The 26,476-nt window shown below is 37.1% G+C and overlaps 1 protein-coding gene across 1 annotated transcript in view; it reads left to right on the top strand.

Moving 5' to 3' along the window:
- prex2 (phosphatidylinositol-3,4,5-trisphosphate-dependent Rac exchange factor 2) overlaps positions 1-26,476 on the top strand; it is a 182,454-nt gene that overhangs the window by 19,125 nt on the left and 136,853 nt on the right. Inside the window, exons 2-6 of the mRNA XM_051687368.1 lie at positions 15,016-15,087; positions 17,698-17,820; positions 19,263-19,367; positions 21,849-21,950; positions 23,314-23,475. Of these exons, the coding sequence (XP_051543328.1) occupies positions 15,016-15,087; positions 17,698-17,820; positions 19,263-19,367; positions 21,849-21,950; positions 23,314-23,475 (564 nt within the window). The remainder of the gene's footprint in view (positions 1-15,015; positions 15,088-17,697; positions 17,821-19,262; positions 19,368-21,848; positions 21,951-23,313; positions 23,476-26,476) is intronic.

Raw genomic sequence — 26,476 nt, forward strand, 5'->3', positions numbered from 1 at the left:
CCCCTAAGAACCACCATAAGTGGTTCCCAAGCCATGCCCACAGAGGATACTGAGGACCAGTTGGTCTCCATATAAATATTGATTTCGGCCTTTAACATTTGTTGGAATTCAGGATTTTGCAAAAGGGATACATTAAAGTGGCAACTATATGATTTCCTTTTCTCCATATGTGGCAACACCTCTAAACTCACCAGGGCATGATCTGAGACTAAAATATTTCCAATTGAGCAATCAACAACAGATGAAATGAGGGACTTAGATATTTTAAAAAAAATCTATTCTAGAATAAATCTTATGGACTGATGAAAAAAATGTATAGTCCCTACCAGATGGGTTCAAAAGTCTCCATATATTTGTAAGACCTGTGAAGCGTCAATGTTGCTGTAGGGGGCTTACACTTTACTATGATCAAGGACTGAGTCCATCAAAAGATTAAAGTCTCCTCCCAATATTATATCATTAGGGGTGCCAGCAGCTTGCATCATCCCTTCAAGATCTATAAAAAAGCCCTGATCATCAACGTTAGGTGCATAAATATTAGCCAAAATAAGACTTTGCCCCTGAATTTCTGCTAAAACAATAATGACTCTTCCTAATTTATCTTTAATCTGTTTGAGACATTTGAATTGTAGATGCTTACTTATCAGTGTAATGACTCCCCTGCTCTCACTTGAGCCAGCACTAAAGAAAACATGTCCACCCCATATCTTCCCAAATTTTTCAGCTTCCTGCGGGGAAAGATGTGTTTCTTGAAGAAACACTATATCATATTTCTTATGCTTAAGAAGAGAAATAACCTTTCTTCTTTTTATGGGGTGCCCCAACTCATTCACATTCCATGTAGAGAGAGACAATCCATTCATATAAACATTTGACATTTTGACATAATAGAAAAAATAGATTGTGTGTCAAAAACAAAATTATAAAGACCACATTCCAATATTAGTGCAACAATCAAACACCAAACTTCCTCCCGAACCAAACAAACAGAAAAAAGAAAAATGTGTGTATTAACCCCGCACACGACAGCGCCAACTGGCGTCCATCCCTCTAAACTCAGACAGTCCTTGTACGCATACGAGAGTTTCAATACAAATTTTGTGAGACAGAATTACAAAACAAAAGATAATCTCTAAAACAAACTCCAGACAATATGCGGAATAAACACAAAGAACGTGTAGACTCATCCACATAACTGTCCCAGAGTTGTGTTCCTCCACAAAACAAACTCCAGCCGCTAGGCGGATCCAGCAAATCAAAACAAAAAAAAGGGCAGTCAGTTTCCTTGGACAGTCAAACAAATGTTCAGTGAGCCGGCCCATTCCTCTGCTACATGAGTGCTACAAATGACCTAATCACTCTAATGACTTTCAAGAAATACTCCACAAAACAAACTCCAGCCAATAGGAGGCATAAGCTCAAAGAAAGTGCAGATTCATCCACAAAACTGTCCCGAAGGAGTGTTACTTCACAAAACAAACTCCAGCCGCTAGGCGGAAACAGCACAAAAAGAAACGAAAAAGGCACTCTGTTTCCTCGGACAGTCAAGTGAATGTTCAGTGAGCCGGTCAACTTGGCTGCAACGTGAGTACCACAAAATAACTTACTCACTCCATTAACTTTATAAAGGACATCGCTTGGTGGGGACATGTGAACGTTTTACGGCCATCCTTAGCATCTATTCTCAGTTTGGCCAGGAACATCAGTGCAAAAGTGAACTTCCGTTGATGTAAGTGTTTCTTGCATTCCTTGAATCGATCACGTTTCTCTCTTGTCGAATTTGAATAGTCTGGGAACAAGAAAATGCTGTGGTTCTTCCAAGAATGCCTTCCTTTATTCCTCGCCTTGCGTAACACAAGATCTTTATTGGATGATCTCAGAGATTTGGCCAGAATTGACCGGGGCCTGTCTCCCTCAGCAGATCGCGAGCCGGAACCATGTGAGCTTGCTCGATTTCCAGCTTATGGCCTGTTATGTCGAGCAGACTCGGAAAGAGTCCATCCAGGAATTTCACCATATCCTGACCCTCTTCGGCCTCAGGAATTCCAACAATACGGACTTTATTCTACCGGCTAAGGTTCTCCAAGTCCTCCAACTTCTCCCAGACATGCTCTAAATCCACCTTGGTCACTAGCGGATTACCAGATAATTCCCTCTCCGATGACTCCAGATAATCAATCCGTTTCTCGACATCCCCCACTTTTGTAACCACCTCAGTGAATTTCGTCTCCATGGCAGTGATCGATCAACATATTACAGCAAGATCCTCTAAGTCAGCAATTCTATTAATGCAGTTCTGCTTTAGAACTGTTTTCTTGCCTGCTGAAAAGACCAGCGCTGGTTAATGTTGGTTGGTGTTTGTTTGATACTGGTCTGGCTTGTGGGCTAGCAAAGCCACATGCTGTTCACCAGCAAAACAAACAAACAAACTTCTTAAACCAGCCTAAACTGGTTTGCTGGCCGTAGCTAGTTTAAGTTGGTCTTAGCAGGTTGAAGCTGGTCTCCCAACCTGGCTTGAATACCCCATGCTGCAAAACATATTTAACCAGCCTAAGCTGGTTTTCTGGTCTTAGCTAGTTTGAGTTGGTCTTAGCTGGTTTAAGATGGTCTCCTATCCCTGCTTGGACACCCCATGATTAAAAATGATCTTAACCCAGCCTAAGATGGTTTTCTGATCAAAGCTAGTTTAATTTGGTCTTAGCTGGTTTAAGTTGGGCTCATAGCCTGACTTGGACACCTTATGTTAATAAACAACATCTTAAAGGAATAGTTCACCCAAAAATGAAAATATTCTGATAATTTACTCACCCTCAGGCCATCCAATATGTATCTGAGTTTCTTTCTTCATCAAAACAGAATTTAAGATTTTTAGGATTTCATTTCAGGCCTCCTCCTTTAAACAATGCAAGTGAATGTACTCCATTTTTTTGATGGTCTAAAATGCATATTTAGGGTGTATCAAAATAATCCACATGACTCCAGTCAACAAATAAAGTTCTTCTGAACCAAAACGATTGATTATTTTAGAAACAAAACAATACTTACTATATACTTTTTAACTACAAATGTTCGCTTCCGTACATCTCTGTGATGCGCGCTCATGAGAGGGGTGACATAAGCTCATTGGTAAGGTCACGAGTCACGTGGAGGAGGGGGCAGGAAGCGCATCATTGTTTACAAGAGAAACTTGCACAGACCACAGACCAAGCGTCGTTCACAAACCAAAACAGTCCAAAACAATTTCAAAACAATATCAAATAAAATAAAAAATAATTTCCAAAAAAAAAAAAAAAACATTACTGCATTAAATAACCATCCTTTATTTTGGAGCAATGCCTTTGCGTTATCCACTTGTGCTTTTTCTTTAGCAGAAATATATAGGTTATATGACTGTCAGGAATTCAAGCCACACAAGTTGTAGTTAGTGAAACCAAGTGTCCTTTGTGTGAGACTTGACAGTGAAGTGACGTGAAGGTGAGTTATTTATGCAGGCAGTGTTGAGCGAGTGAATTGAGTGCAGGTGCGGTGAATTAGAAATCGGGTGATGAGCGGAGCGCTGAGGAAGGCGTGACAATGACAAAGTTTTCACACATACCTGAGTTCGCTGGAAAAACAGCACAGGCACAGCCGATGAATTCAGATATCGACCCTTTGTTTCTTTTGATGGTCTGAAAAACTCAGAGGTAAAATGTTCACTGCACACCCTCCAATATTTGAGAGCATGTAGGGGTGTACTGATATCCAGGTTCAGCGCGATAAGCCAGAGCTTCAATTGCTCATGATCATGTATAGGCAATTGATGAAAAGTTTATATTTTTCCCGGTGTGCATTTTCTTTGGGGTTTCTGTAGGTTGAAGCATCCAGGATACACATGCCAAACGACCATTTTGAATAATACACTTATACAAATACAAATCTACAGCAAAGACAATTAAACTTTTGTACAGCGCTCCTCTTGTAAACAATGACGCGCTTCCTGCCTCCTCCTCCACGTAATGCGTGACCTTACCAACGAGCTTACATCATCCCTCTCATGAGCGTGCGTCACAGAGATGTACGGAAGTGAACATTTATAGTTAAAAAGTATATAAGTATTGTTTTGTTTCTTAAAAATAATCAATAGTTTGGGTTCAGAAGAACTTTATTTGTCGACTGGAGTCGTGTGGATTATTTTGATGCACCCTAAATATGCATTTTGGACCGTCAAAAAAATGGAGTACATTCACTTGAAGGAGGAGGCCTGAAATGAAATCCTAAAAATCATAAATTCTGTTTTGATGAAGAAAGAAACACAGATACATCTTGGATGGCCTGAAGGTGAGTAATGTATTAGCAATTTTTCATTTTTGGGTGAACTATTTCTTTAAGCTAGCCTAAACTGGTTTACTTGTTTAATTTAATTAAGTTAGTCTTAGCTGATTTAAGCTGGTCTTCTAGCCTGGCTTGGACACCCCATGCTTAAAAAAATATCTTAAGCTGGTTTGCTGGTCTTAGCTTGTGTAAATTGGTTTCAGCTTAGCCTAGATTTAAGATGGTCTCCCAGGCTTGCTAAACTGGTCTTGATGGTCTCGCCTGGCTAGCTGAAAAGTGCCAAAAACCAATCAAAAACCAGCCAACGGACCAGGCTGGGAGAACATCTAAGACCAGCAAACCAGCTTAGGCTGGTATAAGATTTTTTTTTTTTTCAGCAAAGACCAGCACACCAGCATCCCATGCTGGGGACCAGCATCCAAACTGAAACATATGCTGGTGACCACCTATGGTAGCTTTTCCTGCTGGGTGGAGGTTGTGGTTGCTGACTGTCAGAGGCTGGAGGGACATCATAAAGGCAGTTATTTGTCTCTAGACAGGTGGGCGTTTGTGGAGGAAAACAAATATTGAAATAATACCCTTTTTTGTTAATAATAACAAAGTCCATGCACGCATGGCTTTTAAGCGTGTACCAAACCAGCATGTTAGCCATTGGTGCATTTATTTATAGTAGGTGTTTCCTGTGGATGTTTCCCATTGGGGTCTGTGGAGGCTCAGATGGGTCCTGATGGGGTTATTAGCCACCATAAAACATACTATAGGCTTTTGTTATCCCCCCTTCAGATCCTCCATGTATAGCCTGTTCTGCGTCTGTTCTCTCTAACATGCTGTCTTTATTTTAGCATCACTGGGGTCACAAAGGAAACAGGCAGGGCCACGACATCCCATTTTACAGTCTGTTCTCTTGAGTTGCTCATGCTGTCACAAAGCAGAAAGTCTGATGGCACACAGGGTTTGTTGATGTTGCACAGAAATAGGCCTTGGTAAATTGAATTTTTACTCCACAGGAAGAAGAGCACAGGCCATTTCCACGAACACCCTGTTGTGGGTGTGTGAAGGATGAGAGCAATTTGACTTTGACTTTGGTTCTCATCATTTGTCTGGAAAACAGCAAGAACTACATTTTTCTGAAGCAAATGTTAGTGGTGGTGTCCCATGCAACATTTTCCACCATGATGCTATGGTGTTCTGGGTGGTTGCCAGGGCGTAGCTATGCAGTTGCCAGGGTGTTCTTGGGGTTTGATTAATGGCCAAAGGAATCCAAAGAGTTCAGCCCCAAGTCTCTATGATATTTTGGTTCCTGGCTTGGGTCACTCTGTCAATGTAAATCTATGTATTTTAGATTTTGCCCATTGTATTGTCCACTTGGCAAAATTTAAAGTAGTGATTACTTAGAAACTTAATACAAATCCTCAATAAGCTGCATAATTTGAGGTTTTATTTATTTCAATTTGGCAAATGCTTTTATTAAAAGTGACTTACAGTATACAAATGATATGGGATGATTTACGCTTTGAAATAGCATATTTTTTTGAGGAAAAAAGCTAACTGTGATACATCTCTAGCTTTCCTTGTTGAGGAGGAAGCGGGAGCCGGGTAAACATCCAACGTAAGACTTTTATTTTTCCACTTTTCAGTGACACACAAGGGTTTGCTTTTCAGTGAAAAAAACCCACACAGAACACTGCTGTGTGCGTCTCTCTCTCTCCTCCAGCGGTTTGGATTGCCCTTTTATCCCTCTTCAGCTCTCACTGCAACACAAAACAGCTGTTTGAGGTGATTTCCCACAGGTGTCAATCCTTACCGTTCTTCCTGTCCCAGCCTCGCTCTCCACAGATGTCGCTTGGCCATGCCCCCATCACCACACTAAGTTTGAGCAGTGGTAATATGTAGTAGTATAATAATGCTTGCCTTAGCAAGCACTTCTAATTGTGGAAAGGGAAGGGTGTATTTGTCCCAGCCTTATGATGACAAACACACACAGGTAGATTTAAAGCATTACTTATGAAATTAGCCATTATAATTCCAATGGGTCACAGTTCCACAACACACGTAAATGTACACACACACACAGGAAATTACAGATCATAAGCTTACGCCACTGAGTGGGAGTTTGGGGGGGCGATATGTCTCCTTAGCTGGATTTGTGAACAAACATGTCCACTTACGCATAAACATATTCAGACCCACGCAAACATGCACATGCAAACATTCTACACATTTATTGCTTCCTAGAAGCAATAGAGAAAGCAACTGATAACAGCTTATGCATACACACACCCATGAATATATATACACACAAACATTCTCAAACTGAATAAATACTTGGGTACTCAGGGGTTAAAGTTTGATTGGGTTTTAACTTGCATGAAAAAGCAATCAGGGCTGAAAATTCACAATCTATGCGGAACTTTGGAGTAAGTTAACATGTTACAGAATAGAAATTAATCATTTAATTTATTAAATGACAGTCTGGTGGAATAGAATAATTAAGTGTAGTTGTGTTTGCTGCCGAGAAGTTTGTGAGAATTGTTGATTCTCAATATGAGGAAATTGGTTATATTGATGTTGAGAAAAATATTTTCGAGCTTACTTGAGTTTATTCCTACAGCTCTCAGACAAGGTGTTTCAATGTAGGGTTGGCTATCGATTTCCCGATTTGATTTGATCTTGATTCACAAATTCTCGATTGGATTCCCATTTTAATATGGTTTGATTTGATTCTGATTCATTTAAGTATATTTCAGTTTTTAATATCCATTTTGCTTGCATGTGAATTAAATTTTCTCTCAGCTAACGTTGTAAAATTTACAGGGAACCTTCTAACATAATTACGAAAATATAAATGTAAAACAATGCTAACAATTGAGCCCATACTATGCAGTTTAATTGCTATTTAGTAAACAGATATAAGAACCAACACAACCAAATCTGAAGTCAACTTAAGTAAATAAAAGTAAAATATTGATATGGGGATTTTAAGAATTGATATCGTAATCATTCAAATGAAGATCGCGATTAATCGGAAAATCAATATTTTACCCAGCTCCTTTTTCAACCTAGTATAATAGTATATACATTACTATAACTACATTTTTGCAAACTGACTTTTACATGCTGCATTCTATGTTTTACCACAGTTTCCTGGTGAAATTAACACGAGAGCCGATACAACAACTGTGCGTTTCATTCACTTTCACACAAATCACGACTATAATGGCTGATTATGGCTTTATAAAAAACTTATTTTACTTACACACTGCAATGTTGCAATCATATTGAAACACTTTTACTGTAACATAACATTTGAAAAACGACACATTTTAATGCTTGTATTACAGACTCACCTACATTTACTCACTTTTTCCAAATTCTAATGTGATTAGCTTCCGTGGTAGCTCACCTAATAGAGTGTTAAACTTTGGACTCAGAAGAGTGCTGTTCAAGCCCAGACAAACCTGCAAGATGACACGTGAAATGTAAGTGTCATAGAAGCAACACAAAATGACATGGTTGCTTCAGAAAATGTGCTTTTGATGTCGCATTTGGTTTTTCCACACTGTTGGTTAAGTTTGCTGTTGGTTAAGTGTAAGGATGTCTGTTTTGTTCACCTCTCATTTGCTTTTAAAGTGCTATTGGTTACATTTAGGTTAAAGCTTTAGGTTAGGGAGGTAGGTTTTACTCATTAAAACCACAATCTAATATTCACCTTAAAAAACCTAGTCTGCTTTCGACACCATTTCACTCGCTTTTGTTGCCCTCCGCTGGATATTTAACTAGGAATCTACAGCCAAAAGTGTAATAAAGGACATAATTTCGTTCTGCAAAAATGTTGCCACGATCACGTAATGTTCATGAGATCAGGCTGTTTTTTTCAGGATATAGACTAGAGTAGGTTTGCCTTCTTCAAAGCAAACCACCTAAGACATTTTCCATAGAGAGAGTGTGAGTAGAACTTTGGCTATTTGGAAAAGTGAAAAATGGTTGCTTTTTTATAGTTATGGGGAAGATGTTAGTGTGAGAATGACTTCAGCTCTTGGAGCAGGTTCTAAACACTCTCATATTTGGTCACCTGGCCTCAGTCTATTAAAGGCTGGATTTGGTGCAGCAAACTTTTATCCGTAGCTGAAGACAAGCCACTGGCCAGCAGAGTTATGGAAATGTGTGTATATGTCTCTCTGTGTTATGAGAGAATGGACTGGAGTGTTTTGGACTGGTTGCTAATACTGAATGCTTGCGAGGTGTTTTTTGAAACAAGTTGTTTTCTCCTCCAGTCTCCTTGGACCACATCCATCTTCCCACCCTGAACCTTTTCAGTGCTCCAAGACTGCCCAGCCCAGCCTTGGTACAGAGTATGCATTGTGTAAGACTGGCATTTGTAATATCAATGTTCTTTTAGCATATATTGAGGAGATATCTTTGAGGAACTGAATTAAAATGCAAAAAACTGTGTAAAGTAAAACATGCATCACCTTTGAATCTAACCAAGCACTACTCGCAGTGGGACTGATTCTGATCCAAAGCTCCAATGACACAGTAACATATACAAATGTAAACTGAAGCTGCATGTAGTTAGCATAGGCCAGCAGCACTGTCAAGCCAGTACAAGGTTCTGTCCACTGACACTCCACACGCATGAGCATTAGACTTGCTAATGAGCCCATTGTAGCCATGGAGCAAGCTACAGAAACATAATCAACACCAAGGCTTTTGCCACACAGACTTTCATTACGTTGTAGAATCGTAATCAGAAGCTGAGTTTCTTTACACTGTTCCTTCTCCATCCTTTCATTTGGAGAAAGTGTTCTGAAACTGTTTAATTTCAGTTGATTGAATATACTGTATAAGTGGCTAGTTATCAGCCTTATAATCAGCACAATCGGGCTCAGTGTGATGAGCATGCTAGTTGAGAGCCTCTCTTTGGTTATTTGTCCCAATAGTCATCAGACTGAGTTGAGCTGTGAGGTTCTTTGCCCACACACTCTGCAGTGTGGATGAACTGTTAACAGCACAGTCATGATAATCAACCTTGAGACAGATTTGCTACAGGAAATGCCTGATTTTCTGTGCTGTCATTAATGTGTACAGAATTGCTATACCTGAATCTGTACTTTATGCTTGTGGTTAAAATCCCAAAAATAGGAAAAAATGCAATGCCTCATTTAGCCATCACCTTATTAGCACCTGCTAGATGCTCCCATGTCACATGAAAGGGTTTGCACTAGGGATGTCCAGAGACTGATACTGGTATCGGTATTGGCTCCGATACCGCGCTCTTGTACTGGTACTCGTACTCGTAAAAATGCTTCGATACCAAAAACCGATACCATTTAACATACGAATGTCATTACATAAACATGAGCTCACGATTTAAAATCATGTTATGTTCTAGTGAGATTATTTAACCACAAAAGCTGCGATTTAATGAGATAAATATATAGTTTGCATGTAATTCAGATGTAAGCTTGTGAATGTGTGGAGACAGTGTTGTGCTAATGCCGGCTGCTCATACCTGTTAAAGCTCCACCTTGGCTTATACAGGGAAAAAACCGTCATGAGCATCATGCACTCTGTAGCAGATGACAGTAAACAGAGTGCAAATTCACACTGTAGCACGAGGAACATACAGAGTACATACTTATTTAATTAAATAGCAGCCTTTTGCGATTTAATAATCACTTTGAGTCACGTAGGAACCAGCTTTTCCAGAGTGGGTAAGCTGCCATCATTACATCAGGGCTCCTTGGTCAAAACAACACAGAAACACTTCAAAATAAAAGCTTCATCAAAATTAAAGGTAAATATATAGGAAAAAAGTATCCCAGAAATATATCACTATTGTACAGTTATGTAATATTCACTGAACTACTGTACTACTATACTACTACTATACTACTATAATTTTAATAATAATTTAGCATAAAAAGTAAATTTTTATTTTACAGTAAAACTATGTATTGCCTTTTTAAATATATTTTAAAAAATGTTATGTATATTTTATGGTTACTACTCGTTAACCAATTTACGTTTTTTTACTGTAGCATTTTTATATTCTTTTACCGTTAAAATTATGGACATTTTTTACAGTGTAGTACTACTACTACTACTACTGCTACGAATAATAATAATAAATCGGTAGTAACTGTATTATACTTAAGCAATATCTAACATCTGTAATGTTCTGTTATGCAGCACTTTATTTGACAAATGAATAAATAAAAACTTAAATATAACTCCAATGCTGTATTTTGAATTGTGCTGTGAGATTCTATATATTAGCAATTCATTTGATAAAAAATAATACAATATTATGTTGAAAATGAATTGTTATATTTTCATTTGATTCAAGTTTGAATGAATTCATTTATTTAAACACCATTTTGATGATAAAATTGAAATAAACTGTTGATATGGAGTTTAGAAGAAAAAAAATGATATGGAGTTTAGAAAAAACAAAACAAAACAGGTATCGGACTTGGTATCGGCGAGTACCAAAAATGAAGTATTGTACTCGTTCTCAAAAAAATGGTATCGGCACATCCCTAGTCTGCATTTACAAAACAGTACTGTGGCAGTATTAGATGGTGATATCATGATTCTTTGATATCATCCAGCATCCTATTTACTATATTCATATACCATGGTATTTACATTGCACTCCAAGGTAGGTCTAAGAATACCATGGTGGTACTATGGTACATGTCCAAGAAACATGGTAGTTCCATGGTGCTTTTTGATAGTTTTTTTGTTAGTGTGGAAAGGGACACGATGGGTATGCTGTGTGTACAGCTGTCTGATAGGAGATTTGTCATTTGACATGACAAAGTAATATTGTGAAGCATCTGTGATGCAGTGGGGTGTCTTCTACTCAAAAAAGAATAAAAAAAGAAAAGAAAAGATTTTTACTGCTTGTTCAATTTACGTAATTAAAATGAACTAAAGCAACACAATTCTAGAACATTTTGTTACAACTTGATATCCATTTAAATGTTCAAAATGGAAGAATACTTTTTTGGTGTTAATGAAGCATTGGTGAAACTGGATAGGAGATTTCGATTTCTCAGCATGCTTTGCATGGGACTGGATAGGAAGAAAAAGGGTTGAAATTAAGCATTCTTTTATGGATTTGAGAACAATATAATAATATTTATTATTGTTTAATGTTCTGTTATATTGGTATTTAAAAAGAGTTTCTGTTATGTTGTAGTTTTGGGCATTACCATTATGGTAAAGAGTGGAGCTTGAGGTTAGGATGAGAACAGGTACATGATAGAGGTGGGGATTTTGATTCATTTCACTGACTCAGTTCTTTTGATTCCATTCACCAAAAAGATTCGTTCAGATTAATTTATTGATTCATATATTATTATATTATATTTTATCATATTATTATATTATATTTTATCATATTATTATATTATTTTAATTTATTGCATTGAAGCAAAAGCAGTCATTCACGGCTAGAACAAGTCTAATTATCCTTAATTAAATTTGCGTGTTTACAATTCTACTAAGAGACTTCAGCACTGAGTGTTTAAGCATCATAAGCATTTCCCCACAATGACAGCAAAAGCATATCTATCATACTGTGAACTGCTGAGCATGACTATTTATCAAGCTATAAAAAAAGACAACAATACAGTACTTACCTACTAACAAAATAATCTTGAGTTTCAAAAACGTTTATACTGTATGGCATTGTAATGTATGGTCATCACTCACTTTTATTCATAATTCATCCAGCTCCGTTTCTTGTTGAACTTAACGAACGACATGCAACTCCTCTCATTCAGCCGGTCAGCAGATCGTTCATGAACAAGATGGCTGATTCATTAAATTCGGTCGCGAACGAGTTTACCAGTACATTCAGTTAATTCATTAACAACAGGACCGACTGGTTCAGTGAAGGGTTGGTTCAATGATATTCTCCCTCACAGCCCCCTCTCGAATGCTGTTGGCTCGCACTGAAGTCAGTTGGTAAAAGCAGGACAAAGCAACACAAATGTAGTTTGCATATCTACAAATGTATGAAGACACTTTAGAAATAGAATTTAAACACCATAACCATTTTCACCACAAACGGCAGGTCTTATTTTCCCTATATTTTGTCAAATGCTGGGCTTAAGTTTTACCAAGACAGAGAAAAAGTTCAAGAAAAGCCTAATGATATCTTTACCAAAGCACAAAATTTCCATCCGTAATTCATGTCATGTTAATTGTATGTCTTCAGTAATTTTTACACAGGGATTATTTTTTGTGCATACCTATAAACTTGTTTTAGTGCATTTCACCACTTTCTCTCCTTGTTGAACACGACTGATTCACATGCCGAACTGAAACGAACAAAATGTCTCTTGTTCAGTGATTCAGCAGATCCTCATTCACAAATGAGATGACTGAGTGAGTCGTTCATTTCATTCGCAAACGAGTTTACCAGTACATTCAGTTCGTTCATGAACGATCTCATTCAGACTCAAATGACCGACTTGACTAGTTCGGTGAAGAGGCATATTCGTTCAGCGATTTGAACCAATGATATGCTTCTTCACAGCCCGCACTTGAATGCAAGTGGCTCATGCTATAGTCAGTCTTTACAGGCATGAAAAGCCACCAAAGCAGTCTCGCACTTCAAATTACAGCTCACTGGCTTCGAAAGGGAAAGACGTCAGTGAATGAGAAATATGTGTCAGTGTATGGAGGTGATCAAGAATGATTCATTCACTTAAAACATTAGTTCGAAAAGGCTGATTTGTTTACAAACACATCACTACTCTGCAGTCTTTACACCAGCAAGAATTTAGCATGCTAACATTCACTGTCACTAACTAGTACATGAAGAAATAAAACAGATTAATTTGAGTTACTTTGACATGTCAAAGTTTGTTGGTTTTACCCTATTCAATTAGGTTCCCTTTACACAAGTATTTGAGGTAAGATTACATAGTAATTTTAAGCTAAGAAAACTAATTTCAAACATGTGGAACCACTGTCCATGATTGAATCAAGTTCAGCTAAAGAGTTATTTTTGTGCAGCTCATGAGCTCACCCACTACTGATGCTGGAACTCCTCTGTCTTATTGTCTTGAAAAACACTGAGAACTGAATTAGTATAAGAAAATAAATTGGATGAATGCTGACAAAAGGTAGGTTTACTGTTTTTAGTTCTATTAAAAATCTGCCCTTTTTAATAGAGATTATCTAAGACATTGATTTGGCCTAAGGCTTTTGATAAAGGGTAGTATACACAAATGCTTGTTTTAAATTGTTTTCTTACCTTTTCACTTGGTAAATGTGCCATGTGTCCTGTGCCTGCTCTAAGGTGTTTATTTGTTAGCTGAAATGTCAGTTATAAAAATTCCATTGACTCCCATTCAATCCAAAAGCTGTTTTTAATGTCAGGAACATATTAGATATGCATTAGAAATGGCACTTTGAAAGGCTTAAAGTTTATGACATTAATACAAATTTCCACAATTGGAAAGGAAAGAATAAGACTGTATTTCTTATCAATTATTTTTCAGTTTGGCCCAAATAACTTTCTTTCCATTAAAAATACCTTCACATCTCCTCATAAACTCAGCTCGACTACCTTACCTCACTGTAAGGCAAATTGCAATTGTTTCTATATTGTTTATAGACAGTTACAACCCCTCAAAATAGTTTCCAACATCAGTAACAACTCCTTCTTTCTTTCAAAGCTCTGTAAATTAATTGATCTTAATTTGTTTCCCTCAAATGTACAGAAGATACATGTACTGAATGAAGAATTACAATCTAGTATATTTCATTACTGTGATATTAGTGATCATACTGCTTTTAGTGATTGATATTTAAAAATAAATCAATTAATTAAATGAATCAAGATTTTGTTCTAGGCTTTGTTTCAGCAGGCACCCTGTGAATGTATTTAGCATGTTTTTTTTTAAATAAACCAACAATTTCTGAATGAGTCTTTGACATACTTTGCCCCTCCAATATTAACAAATCAACAAAACGTACAACCATAACCAAGATACCCTTCTTGTATGTGTGGCTTTGAGATCTTTATAATGTATACGTAACAGTCCAATTATCTCAGGCTGTTTTTTATAATGAAAAAGCAAGCGCAACAGTATGAACGCATTATTCTGATATGATATGAATAGATTAATTCTAATAAAAAACATTTCCCCCTGTAAGCATTCTTCCCTCAAAATAGAGATCTTACTGTGTGATAGGATTTATTTGTGTTAACCCAAATTTTAGGTGGTCTTCCTTCATATAATGTGACTTGAGGACACAGCTATTCTTCAAGTCACAGAAATTTACTGTATTCATATTATTTCTGTCTCTTGGCAGATGTATTCAATCTTCCATCCTGTTGTTTTTGCCTCTATAGTCGTGTTTTGTCAGACCCCCAGTATTGTGACATCTCCCCTTTTCCTTTATTCTGGGATGGTTATAAATTACATTTGTTATGCATGCTTTGTTGTCCCTGATCTGGAGAAGAAATTGGTTTTCTCCAACAATGACTACGTTTCGTAAGTATTTGCTTTAGTTGTCTGCAATTTGCTGAAGTATTGGTCATACAGGGCCCCTCCATCAGCTTTCAGCAATTGAATATTCAGGTTAGTCTTTTGCAGACAGATGAGCATGCACTGGAGAAAGACAGTTTGGTTGCTTTGTTGACTATTTCCATTGTCCTCTTTCTTGTGTCTCCAACAGGTACTCCTTCATCGCCTCAATCAGTATGCTGTGTCTAAAATCGATAAAAATATCACTGAGGAGACTGTCAAGGTGAGTTTTGGACACTTAACTGGTTTGACAGGGGCGTTCAAGTATTGTTATACAAATTATATAAAAGATAAACAGATATATTTGGGATATAAACATTTTGTTATCATTTACTCTCCCTCATGTATTTCCAAATCCATATGAGTTTCTTTCTTCCGTGGAACACATAATGAGAAGTTAAGAAGAAGGTCTATGCTGCACTTTTCCATACAGTGAAAGTAAATGGGAACTTTGGCTGTCATGTTCCAAAAATGTAAAAAAAAAAAAAAAAAAACACTATAAAAGTGGTCCATAAAACTGGTGTCTTTTGATCATGGTTTGGAATGACACGAGGGTGAGTAGATGATGCAATATTTTTTTAAATGATCAGAAATTATAATTCTCCCATCATTTACTCACTCTTATGTCATCTCAGACTTGCAGGACTTTCTTTACTTCTGTGCAACACAAATACTTCTTTTCAAATATATTTTATTTTTATTTTTTTATTTTTTTGTGGTAATCAATATTATGCCACAAATGCTGTTGATTGAGCTCACCTTGTATTGAACCCAGAATATTCCTTTAAACTCTATCAACCTAGTCCTGTGATGACAATTGCTTTCCTCATTTACATGGTTTTAATCTGTCCAATATTCTGGCATCTCATGCACATTTCTATAAACATATTTTATGGAGAGCGATGTGCTTGCTGTCTTAAACCAATAATATCACATTTTTACTCATCACATGAACACTTATGAGAAAAAAAAGAAGATACAAAGTATTTTAAAATGGCACACACAGACCTCGACACTTGGTAGCCTACATAAAACACGACAGGGTTAACAATCAACAAATTGGTCATTTTATTAGAGAAACAAACTCATCCTGACATCGCAAAACAAGATACCTACCATGACAACAAAATCACCAACAATGTAAATAAAACCATGCAAATGGCCAAACAATGCAACCATATCATTCATGACCAAGTGTATGCTGGAAAGAGGGTAAATGGGACTGAACCACATAAACATTTTGTATAGGCCAATTTGAACTGAAATAAGTGCATTAGTCCAACTCGCTGATGTGCTTGTTGGTTCGACTAAGTATGTTGTAATAGAAAAGCTGCATTGAGATGCATAACTTGCGTTCTTTAAAGTTGATAATCCCAAAAAAACTTTTTTTCAGCATTGTTTACTTGATCTCAGAACATTTTTTACAGTGCAATGTTTATGGAAATATCCCATTCGTTATGCATATGATAATATGAGAACATGTTTCATGACAAAAATCAAATGTATTATTAAAAAATCAACTTAAAAACAGTCATATGAATATATTTCCTTAAATTCCAATTCGAATGGCAATTCTACATCCTTTTTGCTTCAAACACTTTAAATCACTCCAAATTCAGGAATTGAATTAGAATTGAATTGGCATTCTTCATTCAATTCTGAATGGTGTACAACACTGGAACGCAGTGGTCCAGTCGTACATGCTTAATGTGCATTCTTGCGTTAATGTGGCCGAAACAAATCTCAGTACTCAAGGGAGCAATATATATACCCTCAAACGTCTGTGGCATTAAACGGGATGTGTTATTATTCTGGTAAATTGCTATAAATATATACTGAATTTTACTTACTTGCTCAACAATATTCTCTTCCAGCTTTTGCGCCACCATGACAGTTGTTGAGTTGAAAAAGAAAACTCAAGGAGAAGCAGACAGTTCACACTAATCTCACTTTAGGTCCCCTTGTGGCAGCATTGAGAATGCAACGACTAGTTGCGTTGTGTTATGATGCGTGAAATCTAGCCTGCATTGCAAGATGTGTCTGCTTTTACGTACTTGCATAGAGTATGTTTCTGTGCTTAAATTTTGGTTTGTTCTCAACCAAAACCGATTTGATCGCTTCAGAAGACATGGATTAAACCACTTGAGTCATCAATGGATTACATTTATGTTGCCTTTATGTTCTTTTTGGAGCTTGAAAATTTGGTCACGTTACTTATATTGTATTGACAAACAGACATCATATCTCCATTAGAATATCTTTGTTTGTGTTCTGCAGAAGAAAGAAAGTCATATAAGTTTGAAACGACATATGGGTGAGTAAATGATGAGAGAATTATAATTTTTGGATGAACTTTAAGGAAAAGCTGCATGGATGCAGAAAACAGCTGTAAACACAGTAGATTTACAATGTAGCTGCATGACAGTAAACCCATTGCATTTTCAGTGCTGTAGTGCAAATACTGGGGAGGTATGGGAGTACTTGCTGACTCTGGCATGTAAACAAGCACATGTTTTGTACCATGTCTGAACATCCGTGTTTGAGGACATGGCGTACAAGATGCTCGCTGGCCCCAGGGTCACTCAGAGGCCATAGTTATTGAATATCAGCACTGTACTGTATAGCACACAGCTGGCCTGTCCACATATACTGTACGCTGATTTCTGTATGTTGTGGAGATTCTGAGCTAGAAGAGTGTCATGCAGTCACAGTCACTTCCAGACATTTAAAAAAAAAAAACTTCCTTCTTCTCAGTATTTGCATTGTTGGTTTTCCGTGTTCAGACAATGTCTTTCAGTCAGTATGTCAGTGTATCCATGTGTCCTCCCGTCAGGTGCTGTTTTCTAACCTGGAAGAGATCCTGTCAGTGCACAGGGACTTCCTCTCCATGGTGGAGGAGCTGCTGCAGCCCGACCCCAACCCGTACCATGAAGTGGGCGGCTGCTTCCTGCACTTTGTGAGTCTTTTGTCCAGTTTTGATCTCTATATCATGCTGTTTTTCTCTCTCTGTATTACACACATACACTCCTCTATAAATACGGCTCACCGGTTAAGGCTCTGGGTTACTGATCAGAAGGTCAGGGGTTCAAACCCCATCACTGCCAAGATGATACTGTTGGGCCTTTGAGCAACACCCTTGACCCTATCTGCTCCAGGGGTGCCATATCATGGCTGACCCTGTGCTCTGACCCCAGCTTAGCTTGGATATGCAAAAAAAAAAAAATGTGTAATATGTGACAAAATAAAGGCTTCTTCTAAATTCATATTTTTCAAAGTAGATTATTATTGAATTATATGATTTTAATAGGAGTGTAAAATTAACAATTCAATTTTGTAAAATTAAATTAAATGCTAGATGCAGCAAAACAGAACTGAGAAGAATGCAGGGATCCGCACATTAAGTTGGTAAAGAAATCAGTATATATTGTAATTAATTTGATTATTATTTTGAATCGATTGACAGCCCTTGATTTAATTATAACTAAATAGTCCAGATTAAAATGATCTAATGCAGCTCCATTAGCTCCATTGTACATTCTGGTCTAATAACTCACAGTTATCAAAATGTCTTTTATGAGCGTCTTACATTACATGGTTTCCTCTGTCACCCTCCTTCTACTGTAACATGCACAGTAAGCATTTCAAAAATGTTTGATTGTGCAGCTATTCATTTTTAGCTGGTACAGAATCTTTTAAGGCTTCATTGTAACATTAAACCACATTGTTATTCTGTGATAGACCGCCATCAGCACAGGAAGAATGATCCGTAATAGTAGCGTGCACTACTACTGTTAAGATCCACTATAATTTAAATCTCAATTTAGCATGCAATGCTTACAGACCTTTATGACCATGAGCAAGGACCTCATTAGAGGCGTCTTCACTCTCCTTAAAGCATGACCCCTCATACAATTTATCCCACAGGGCCAACAGCTTCATTTTCTTACTCACCTTGAATGACTGACTGTCCATAATCACAGTCAGAGGTCAGTTCTAGTAGTATAGATTATTATATTTTTAAAGATTATATAACGAAGCTCTATATTTCCACTAAAACCAAGTAGGATATAACCTCTGCCCTCCTGTTCCTGTGGAAAGGACTTAGGGCATGTGTTTTTGAGTCCAAAAGGTGTTTTTTTATTTTAGTTAGTGAGAGTTTTGAAGTTGACAGGAGTCTTTTGAGTAACAACATTTTGTTGTCATTTTGGGTTGGAGGCAGTATTTTGTTGCACTAGCATTCGATCCGGCAGCCTTCCATCTGCATCTGGGCAAAACCTCAAAGATGGCTGGTTTCTGAAGGGCATGAGGAGTGAAATCTCATAGGCAGCTTCAAAAGAGCTTGCCAGAGCTGGCCTTCTGTATGTGATTCGCTGTCTTTGTGTCTGTGTATCTCCTCAGAGAGGAAGGTTTCAGATTTATGACGAGTACTGTGGGAACCACGAGAAAGCTCAGAGGCTTCTGATGGAGCTCAATAAGATCAGGACAGTACGCACACTTATGCTGGTAAGATTCTTGTCGCTGCCTCTCTCAAACACTACAAAAGTCAAAACCTGAACATCTCTCAGATACCACTAGAGATCATAATAAAAGTTCTATGCATACACACCCTACTGAAAAAAACAGCTCAAACCAGCTTAAGGTGGCTTGTTGGTCTCAGCTGGTTAAAATTGGTCTTTGGCAGAGTGATTTTGCAGGACACTTTTTCGACTCCACGTAGACCTACACACTTGACTTGCTCGTAATACTAAACTCCATCAAACCCTTCATTTGCATTCATATACACAAGATTTAAGAGAATCTGAGATTTTGTTGGATATATTTACCATTTCTGTCCCTGGACTGTGAGCTCGTTATATTAGGGACGAACCCCTTCGTTAATGGGCTGGTTCGCGCCAAGGTCAGGCCTTACACTGAGGGCCCAGTGGCATGTGTGTGTAATTCTATATCTTATAAACTTCACTGAAACATTGGAGCTGCTTGGACTACACAAATTAATTTCCTCTGCCCGTGCCGGCAATGCCCTTCAATTCTCTGTCATTGTAATGTAATGAAAGCAAGCTCTGACCCCTCTGTTACATTATGGTTTATACACAGTAATGCACATGCTTACAGTAGGGCCAAAAGTGTAATTTCATATTGGAAATCTGCTATTTTTGTGTTTGTAAAACTGGAAACACTTTTGGGAGTTTGAAAAATTTAAAGAAAGAAAAGTAAAATGACCTAAAACGAAGAAGAAATATTTAAGATTTTGCACTATTTGTAGGCCTGTAATCAAATGTAAGCACATTTGTGACACTGACCATGTTAACTCTTTGTACAAAAGATAGAAAAAGCCAAGCATTCAGTAACATCACAAGATGGTCTTTGGAACATTCTTAAGTCATACTGGATGACATGGATCAATGGAGTCCATGCTGGTTTGAGTGCTGTCATTAAAGGGATAGGGAAAATTAAATTAAAGGGAAATTTCTCTTATCATTTACTCACCCTCATGCCATCCCAGATGTGAACCATCTTGTTTCTTCAGCAGAACACAAATGAAGATTTTTAGAATAATAAAATCTCAGTAGGTCCTCATAATGCAAGTGAATGGTGATCATCAGACCTTTGTAGCTCCAAAAATAACAAGAAAACATAAAAGCAATCCAAATGACTCCTGTTTTTAAATCCAAATCTTATATCAGAAGTGATATAATAGGTGTGGGTGAGAAACAGAACAATATTTTAGTCATTTTGTACTCCAAATCTCCACTTTAACTTTCACTTTCAGATGTGAAAGTGAAACTAAACAGGCACCACATGTGACTTTCAGATGTAAAAGTGGATATTTACAGTAAATAAAGGACTTAAATATTGATCTGTTTCTCACCCACACCTATTATATAGCTTCTGAAGATATGGATTTAACCACTGGAGTCTAATGGATTACTTTTATTCTGCCTTTATGTGATTTTTGGAGCTTCAAAGGTCTGATCACCATTCACTTACATGCGAATCGCCAAAAAACAAAAGAAGAATGTGAAATTGAAAGGGGACTCTGATAGTAAAAAGTACTTAAATATTTATCTGTTTCTCACCCACATCATATTGCTTCTGAAGATATGGATTTAACCACTGGAGTCATATGGATTACTTTTATGCTGCATTTATGCGCTTTTGGAGCTTCCAAATTTTTGTACCCATTCATTTGCATTGTGAGGACCTAAAGAGCTGAATTGTTTTCCTAAAAATCTTTGTTGGTGTCCTGCTGAAGAAAGAACGTCATACACACTGAAGAAAGCAAGTCGTACACCATCTGTAAGGGTAAGTAAATAATGAGAAAATTTCAACTATCCCTTTAAAGCAAAAAGGGTACATACCAAATACTAAGACATTCTGATATTAATTATTTAATTAAACTTTTCAAAAAACATTATGCAACTGACTATATATATATATATATATATATATATATATATTATAAAAAATAAAAAAAAGCAATTTTCACTAGTGGTCTCAGACTGTTTTGCTATATATGGAAAAACAAACTGCCCTCTTGCGTTTTTAAAGCTTTATGTTGTTTGTCTACACATCAACATCATCTTGCATTTTATCAAAAACATACTTAAGCCTTTTCTGCTCTTAATGCATTCTATGCTTCTTAAATTAAGATAAATGAAGACATTAAGACAAAATTAGAAACATAATCACTGATGTACTTGACAGAAAAGGATAATGTTGGTAATCTATATGGTGGGATTGCGGGTACTCTTTGATTTACTGCTTTGTGAGTCTTTGAACTCGTGCCGGGGTAGCCGTATGACCTTAATTTAATTAGATTTAATGGCAATTTTATGGCCATGACCTTGGGGGGCAACATGCCATTGTGTCAGCCTTGTGAGATTCCCAATGTAGCTCACCATTAAGAGGCGTTAGTTAAGATACCAAACTGTCTTTTTAAATTGATTTTCTTTTATGATTTCTTTTGCTTGTTTATCTCATAAGAACTGCATGTTGCTGGGCGGCCGGAAGAACACAGAGGTTCCTTTGGAAGGTTATCTGGTTGCACCCATCCAGAGGATCTGCAAATACCCATTACTACTGAGAGTGAGTATATTTTACAGTGTATTTCTAGAGTGGAATATTAGCGTCCTGCTTGCTGCATTTAAAAAAATAAAAAATAAAAAATATAAATTTGCCATGTTTAAACAGAACGGTACGAAACAGTCTGCATTATGCAACAATTAACATTTCAATGTTGTCACAAGATGTAATCATTTTGCATGTTTAATCAGATAATGGCATCCAGTTATTATTGGAAATAAAAGTTATTTCATTTTTTTATTTTTAATAAAAATTTTCCATTTTATTTTGATTTTAGTCCAATTGGAAAAATGTCTTAACGCCAATTAATAATTGAGAAATGTTTAAAAGTTATGGCTGGCATTACTTCATGGTTCATTCGACACACTGGAAATGGAAGGCCAAATCAAGGGCATTGCATTGTGCGAAACAGGAATTTGTGTAATATGCATTTTTGCAAAGGTAATAGGTCACCTGGACATTCCATGCATACAGACAACACACATACAATTCACATCACATACTACAATTCACAAACTGTATTCAGAAAAGCATATTACTCATACTATGTCTTCAGTATGCACTGTATGAAACAACATACATTATTTAGAGCAATGCTTGAAACTTTAATGAAGCTAGCTTCATTTTGTCTCATTTACCCTCCTATGACCCCTTTTTCCATCTTTGCCATTGTCACCCTTACAGTTCACTTACAAATCAATAAAACACTAACACTACTTTTGGTGTAATGTCAGAGTGTGTTACAAACTGCATTGTAGATTTCTTTGGAAAATCAACAACAATTTTTACGAGCCATTTTTGAAACTCTGAGTTTCATCTTTTGCCAACCTCATTGTTAATGTTCCGTGATTGCTCTTGAACCTAAAACATAAACAAAACAAACACCCACAATCGCTAGTTCATGTAATTACACCATAAGTTCTGGAGTATTCACTGAGCTTCTCACAGCCAGAGTCCCTCGCCATGGCCCCTCGTGCTAAATACCAGCGATAGGCATCTGTTGTTGCTCAGATGTCTTACAAATTTAAATGTGAGTGGCAGCCTTAAACTGATGAGGCAGAAACCTTGTGTTTACACTTGGGTTGGAGATTAGAATCTTCCTCAGAAGACCCCGTCATGCAGTAGAAAGGTTATTAAGCATGTTGTGCAAATCTAAAAACACAATTTAAGCCTAGAAAAAACCTGCAAAAATTGAGTTGGCATAGTAGCGGCTTTGTTGTTTCCGTTAGTCAGTGTCATAAATATACTGGTTCAATGATTGTATTATATAACAGCAAAATCATGTTCTGTTGTAATTATACCACTTTTATCTTGTGGAAGCCATGAAATAGAGTGCATAATCTTTGTGTTTTGGGTGAATCTCTAGGAGCTGCTGAAAAGAACCCCAAAGAAACACAAGGACTTCTCTCTGGTGCAGGAGTCACTGCAGGTGATGAAAGCTGTCTGCTCCAGTATCAATGAGGCTAAAAGACAGATGGAAAAACTGGAGGTGCTGGAAGAGTGGCAGTCTCATATTGAGGGCTGGGAGGTATACACAAACATGCTTTCATTATATGCACACCTATTTTTATTGTTGATAAACTAGTGTACTAACCAGTACACTAACTTGCTGTGTACTAACCACACTGTAAAAATTTTAGTATGAGTTTACAGTACATTGTTGGCTTCTAGTTGCATGACTTTCACAATATATTTTACAGTAGTATATCTACAATTTATTACAATTAAAATACAACTGTATACTGTGACTTTGCAGTGAACAAGGCCAGGGAATTACTGGAATTCAGCAGTGTTGTGTTGTAGGATCTCAATTATTAAATGTACATTTTTAACCTGCAATGTTCGTTAATTGTCATCATTGTTGAGTTTTGGATGCTGAGTAGATATCTGTGCATGCCTGGTTTACAAGTCCCACCAAATGTTCATGAGAGATAAAAGTAATCCTGTCATTGCATGCATTCTTTCCTCATTATTTAGAACAATAAGATTGCTTTTAATTGCACCAACTATTGGTGATTTTCAACCACTAAATTAAACTGATATGTTCCAAGCATCTCAATGCAATGTATTATGTTCTTAAACACAATTGCATCAGCTGAGCGAAAATTAGTAAGAAAAGATTAAGTCAAAGTTCCCATTCAATGGGAACACTAAACACCATAATGGTGGCTTAAAATGAAACACTATTATCCCACAATGCAGTGTGATATTATTTATATATAGCCTATATATTTTACAGTAGTTTGTTGTGTTATGGCAGAAAATAATCTAGCCTGCATTAATTTTACAATAAAATTCTGAATACAGTATTTTATTGTGCAGGTCTGACGCTATGAAGCATCAATCTTTTGTCCTAGCCAGCCGCGACTAACGGCACAGCATTTTGCTGGTCACTTGATTTCTATTTCTGTGGCTAGGTGGGCCCGCCCCCAGTAAATCTCAATGGTCCAAAATAACAGTATATTAAACATCAAATACTGTATATTCTGAAAGGCAAAGATTGTGTTTTGTTGTAATGCATTTTCACTTTCAGAGTGGACAGACAAATTACCTGCCCCTGGAAAATTGGACACTGTGTAATCCTAACCCTAAACTTTTGGCATTTTTACATGTGATATATAAAAAGGAACAGTGGTTCTAATCCTTTTTGACTCCAATGCCCAACATTGTCCAAGGCAATATTCGAAGTTAACATTTTATACACTGAAAATATGAGTGTTTATAGATTAAAATACATTTTCGTGGTTAATTTTGTGATTCCAGAAATTTCAAGAACTATGTTCTTCATTATAAACCAACAGTTGTTGAAGGGTGTTACACTAAGACAGTAAGAAGTATTATGTCACTTTACATGTTGTACGTTTCGATTTTTAGCAGTTTTTAGCATTTTTGTTAAGTTAGATTATTACTTATTTGTAATATTATTTTGATGTGACCCCTTTGGATGTTTGCTGAGGCTCCCTAGTGGTCTCTGGCCTACAAAATTTGCCCCACAAAGTTTTTGGAGGATTTACTGTCCTTACAGGGACATATGGTCCCTCAAAGATTAAACACACACACTTGTTGCTCATCCATCTAACTGCATCTGACTTCTTCATCTGTAGTTCTTCTACAACATAGTTATCTTGACGTCAAAGAATGAGTTGTGCCGTCACCCGCCTACAAACCTCTGTTCTTCAACTTGCCTGTGTCTTTGATGTAAACGATTGAAACTTTAAAATCTTAAATCTTAAGACCTAATTAAACTTGACGCTTTTGTCCCAACCTCTCCTTCTGCCCTCTATCTCAGCTGAGTGCTCTTTAGACTACGCCAGCACTGTCTGCTCTCTGCATCAATGCCTTTAATTAGACCTACTTTGTGTGGTAGCAGCCGTTTGACAATAGCACAAGATTAACACGCCTATTATTCATATTCAGATGTCTGATTAGAGCAGAAATACTTTCTCATGTGCTTTATAAACTAACCACAAACTATATCCAACACACAGACATGTTCTGCCCCCCTTGCATTTTTCAAATAAAAAGGCAAACACGTGACCCATCAAATAAGCACTGCAGTCGACTGCAGTTCGAAACTCATTTATCTTCCAGACTTCCCCCTTCATAACGTGTGACTGGGCATGGGGCTGTCGGCCAAGCATTACAATGCCAGTGATTGTGTGGGCAATGTGGGTTTTGAGCTTTGACTTTATGTAACACACCCTCTCAGTGAGGTTTTCTGTGAGTTGGGTGGTTGGTGGCTTTGGGGAAAGAAAGAGGTGAAAGAAAAGAACTTGTACTTGTTAGTCAACAAGGGCAGAAACTACAGTATGAACCATGAAATAGTTTAGAGAATAGGGTAACTGACATACTGTAGTTTTAAAAGAATAGTTCACTCTGTCATACCTTTAGTTATCGTATCTCCATTAAAACATCTTTCTTTGTGTCCTGCCGAAGAAAGAAAGTCATATGAGTTTGAGACAGCATAAGGTTTGGTATATAATGAGAGAATGATAAAATCTGAGTGAACTATTCCTTTAAGTAAGGAATAACTGACAACGGATCATTAAATTATTGAACTTTAACGTATACCCAAGGTGGTAATGCGGCCACAACATAAACTGTATATTCATTCATGTATGATTGAATAATTTTTGATAATTTATTGGAGTAAATTATTACGCTTATGCCATGTTTTATTTCAATACTTTTTCCAGGTTTTTTCCCTTTCTTACACCATGTTTTAAACATCTTGCTTAGAAACAGGCCAAGCCGTCATTACTAATTTGAGTTATCCAAGCCACCGTTACTAATTTGAAAGCATTTAGAGCTTGTAACTTATAAAAGCAGTTGTAGAAAGGGGCCGTTCACATCAAACATGGTTTGGCGTACATCTGTGCTGTTTTTCGATTGTTTTTCTGTGTAAACGTGCTAGACGGATGTCTTATACCGTAGCGCAGCATCTCACTGTTTTTTCAGCGTCTTGTGCAGGAGTACTATGTACACATGTTTTTTAAGACGTCAGGTTGGGGGCCTGGGTAGCTCAGTGG

This window comes from Myxocyprinus asiaticus, chromosome 44 (genome assembly GCF_019703515.2).
Source record: "Myxocyprinus asiaticus isolate MX2 ecotype Aquarium Trade chromosome 44, UBuf_Myxa_2, whole genome shotgun sequence".
NCBI classification, from domain to species: Eukaryota; Metazoa; Chordata; class Actinopteri; order Cypriniformes; family Catostomidae; genus Myxocyprinus; species Myxocyprinus asiaticus.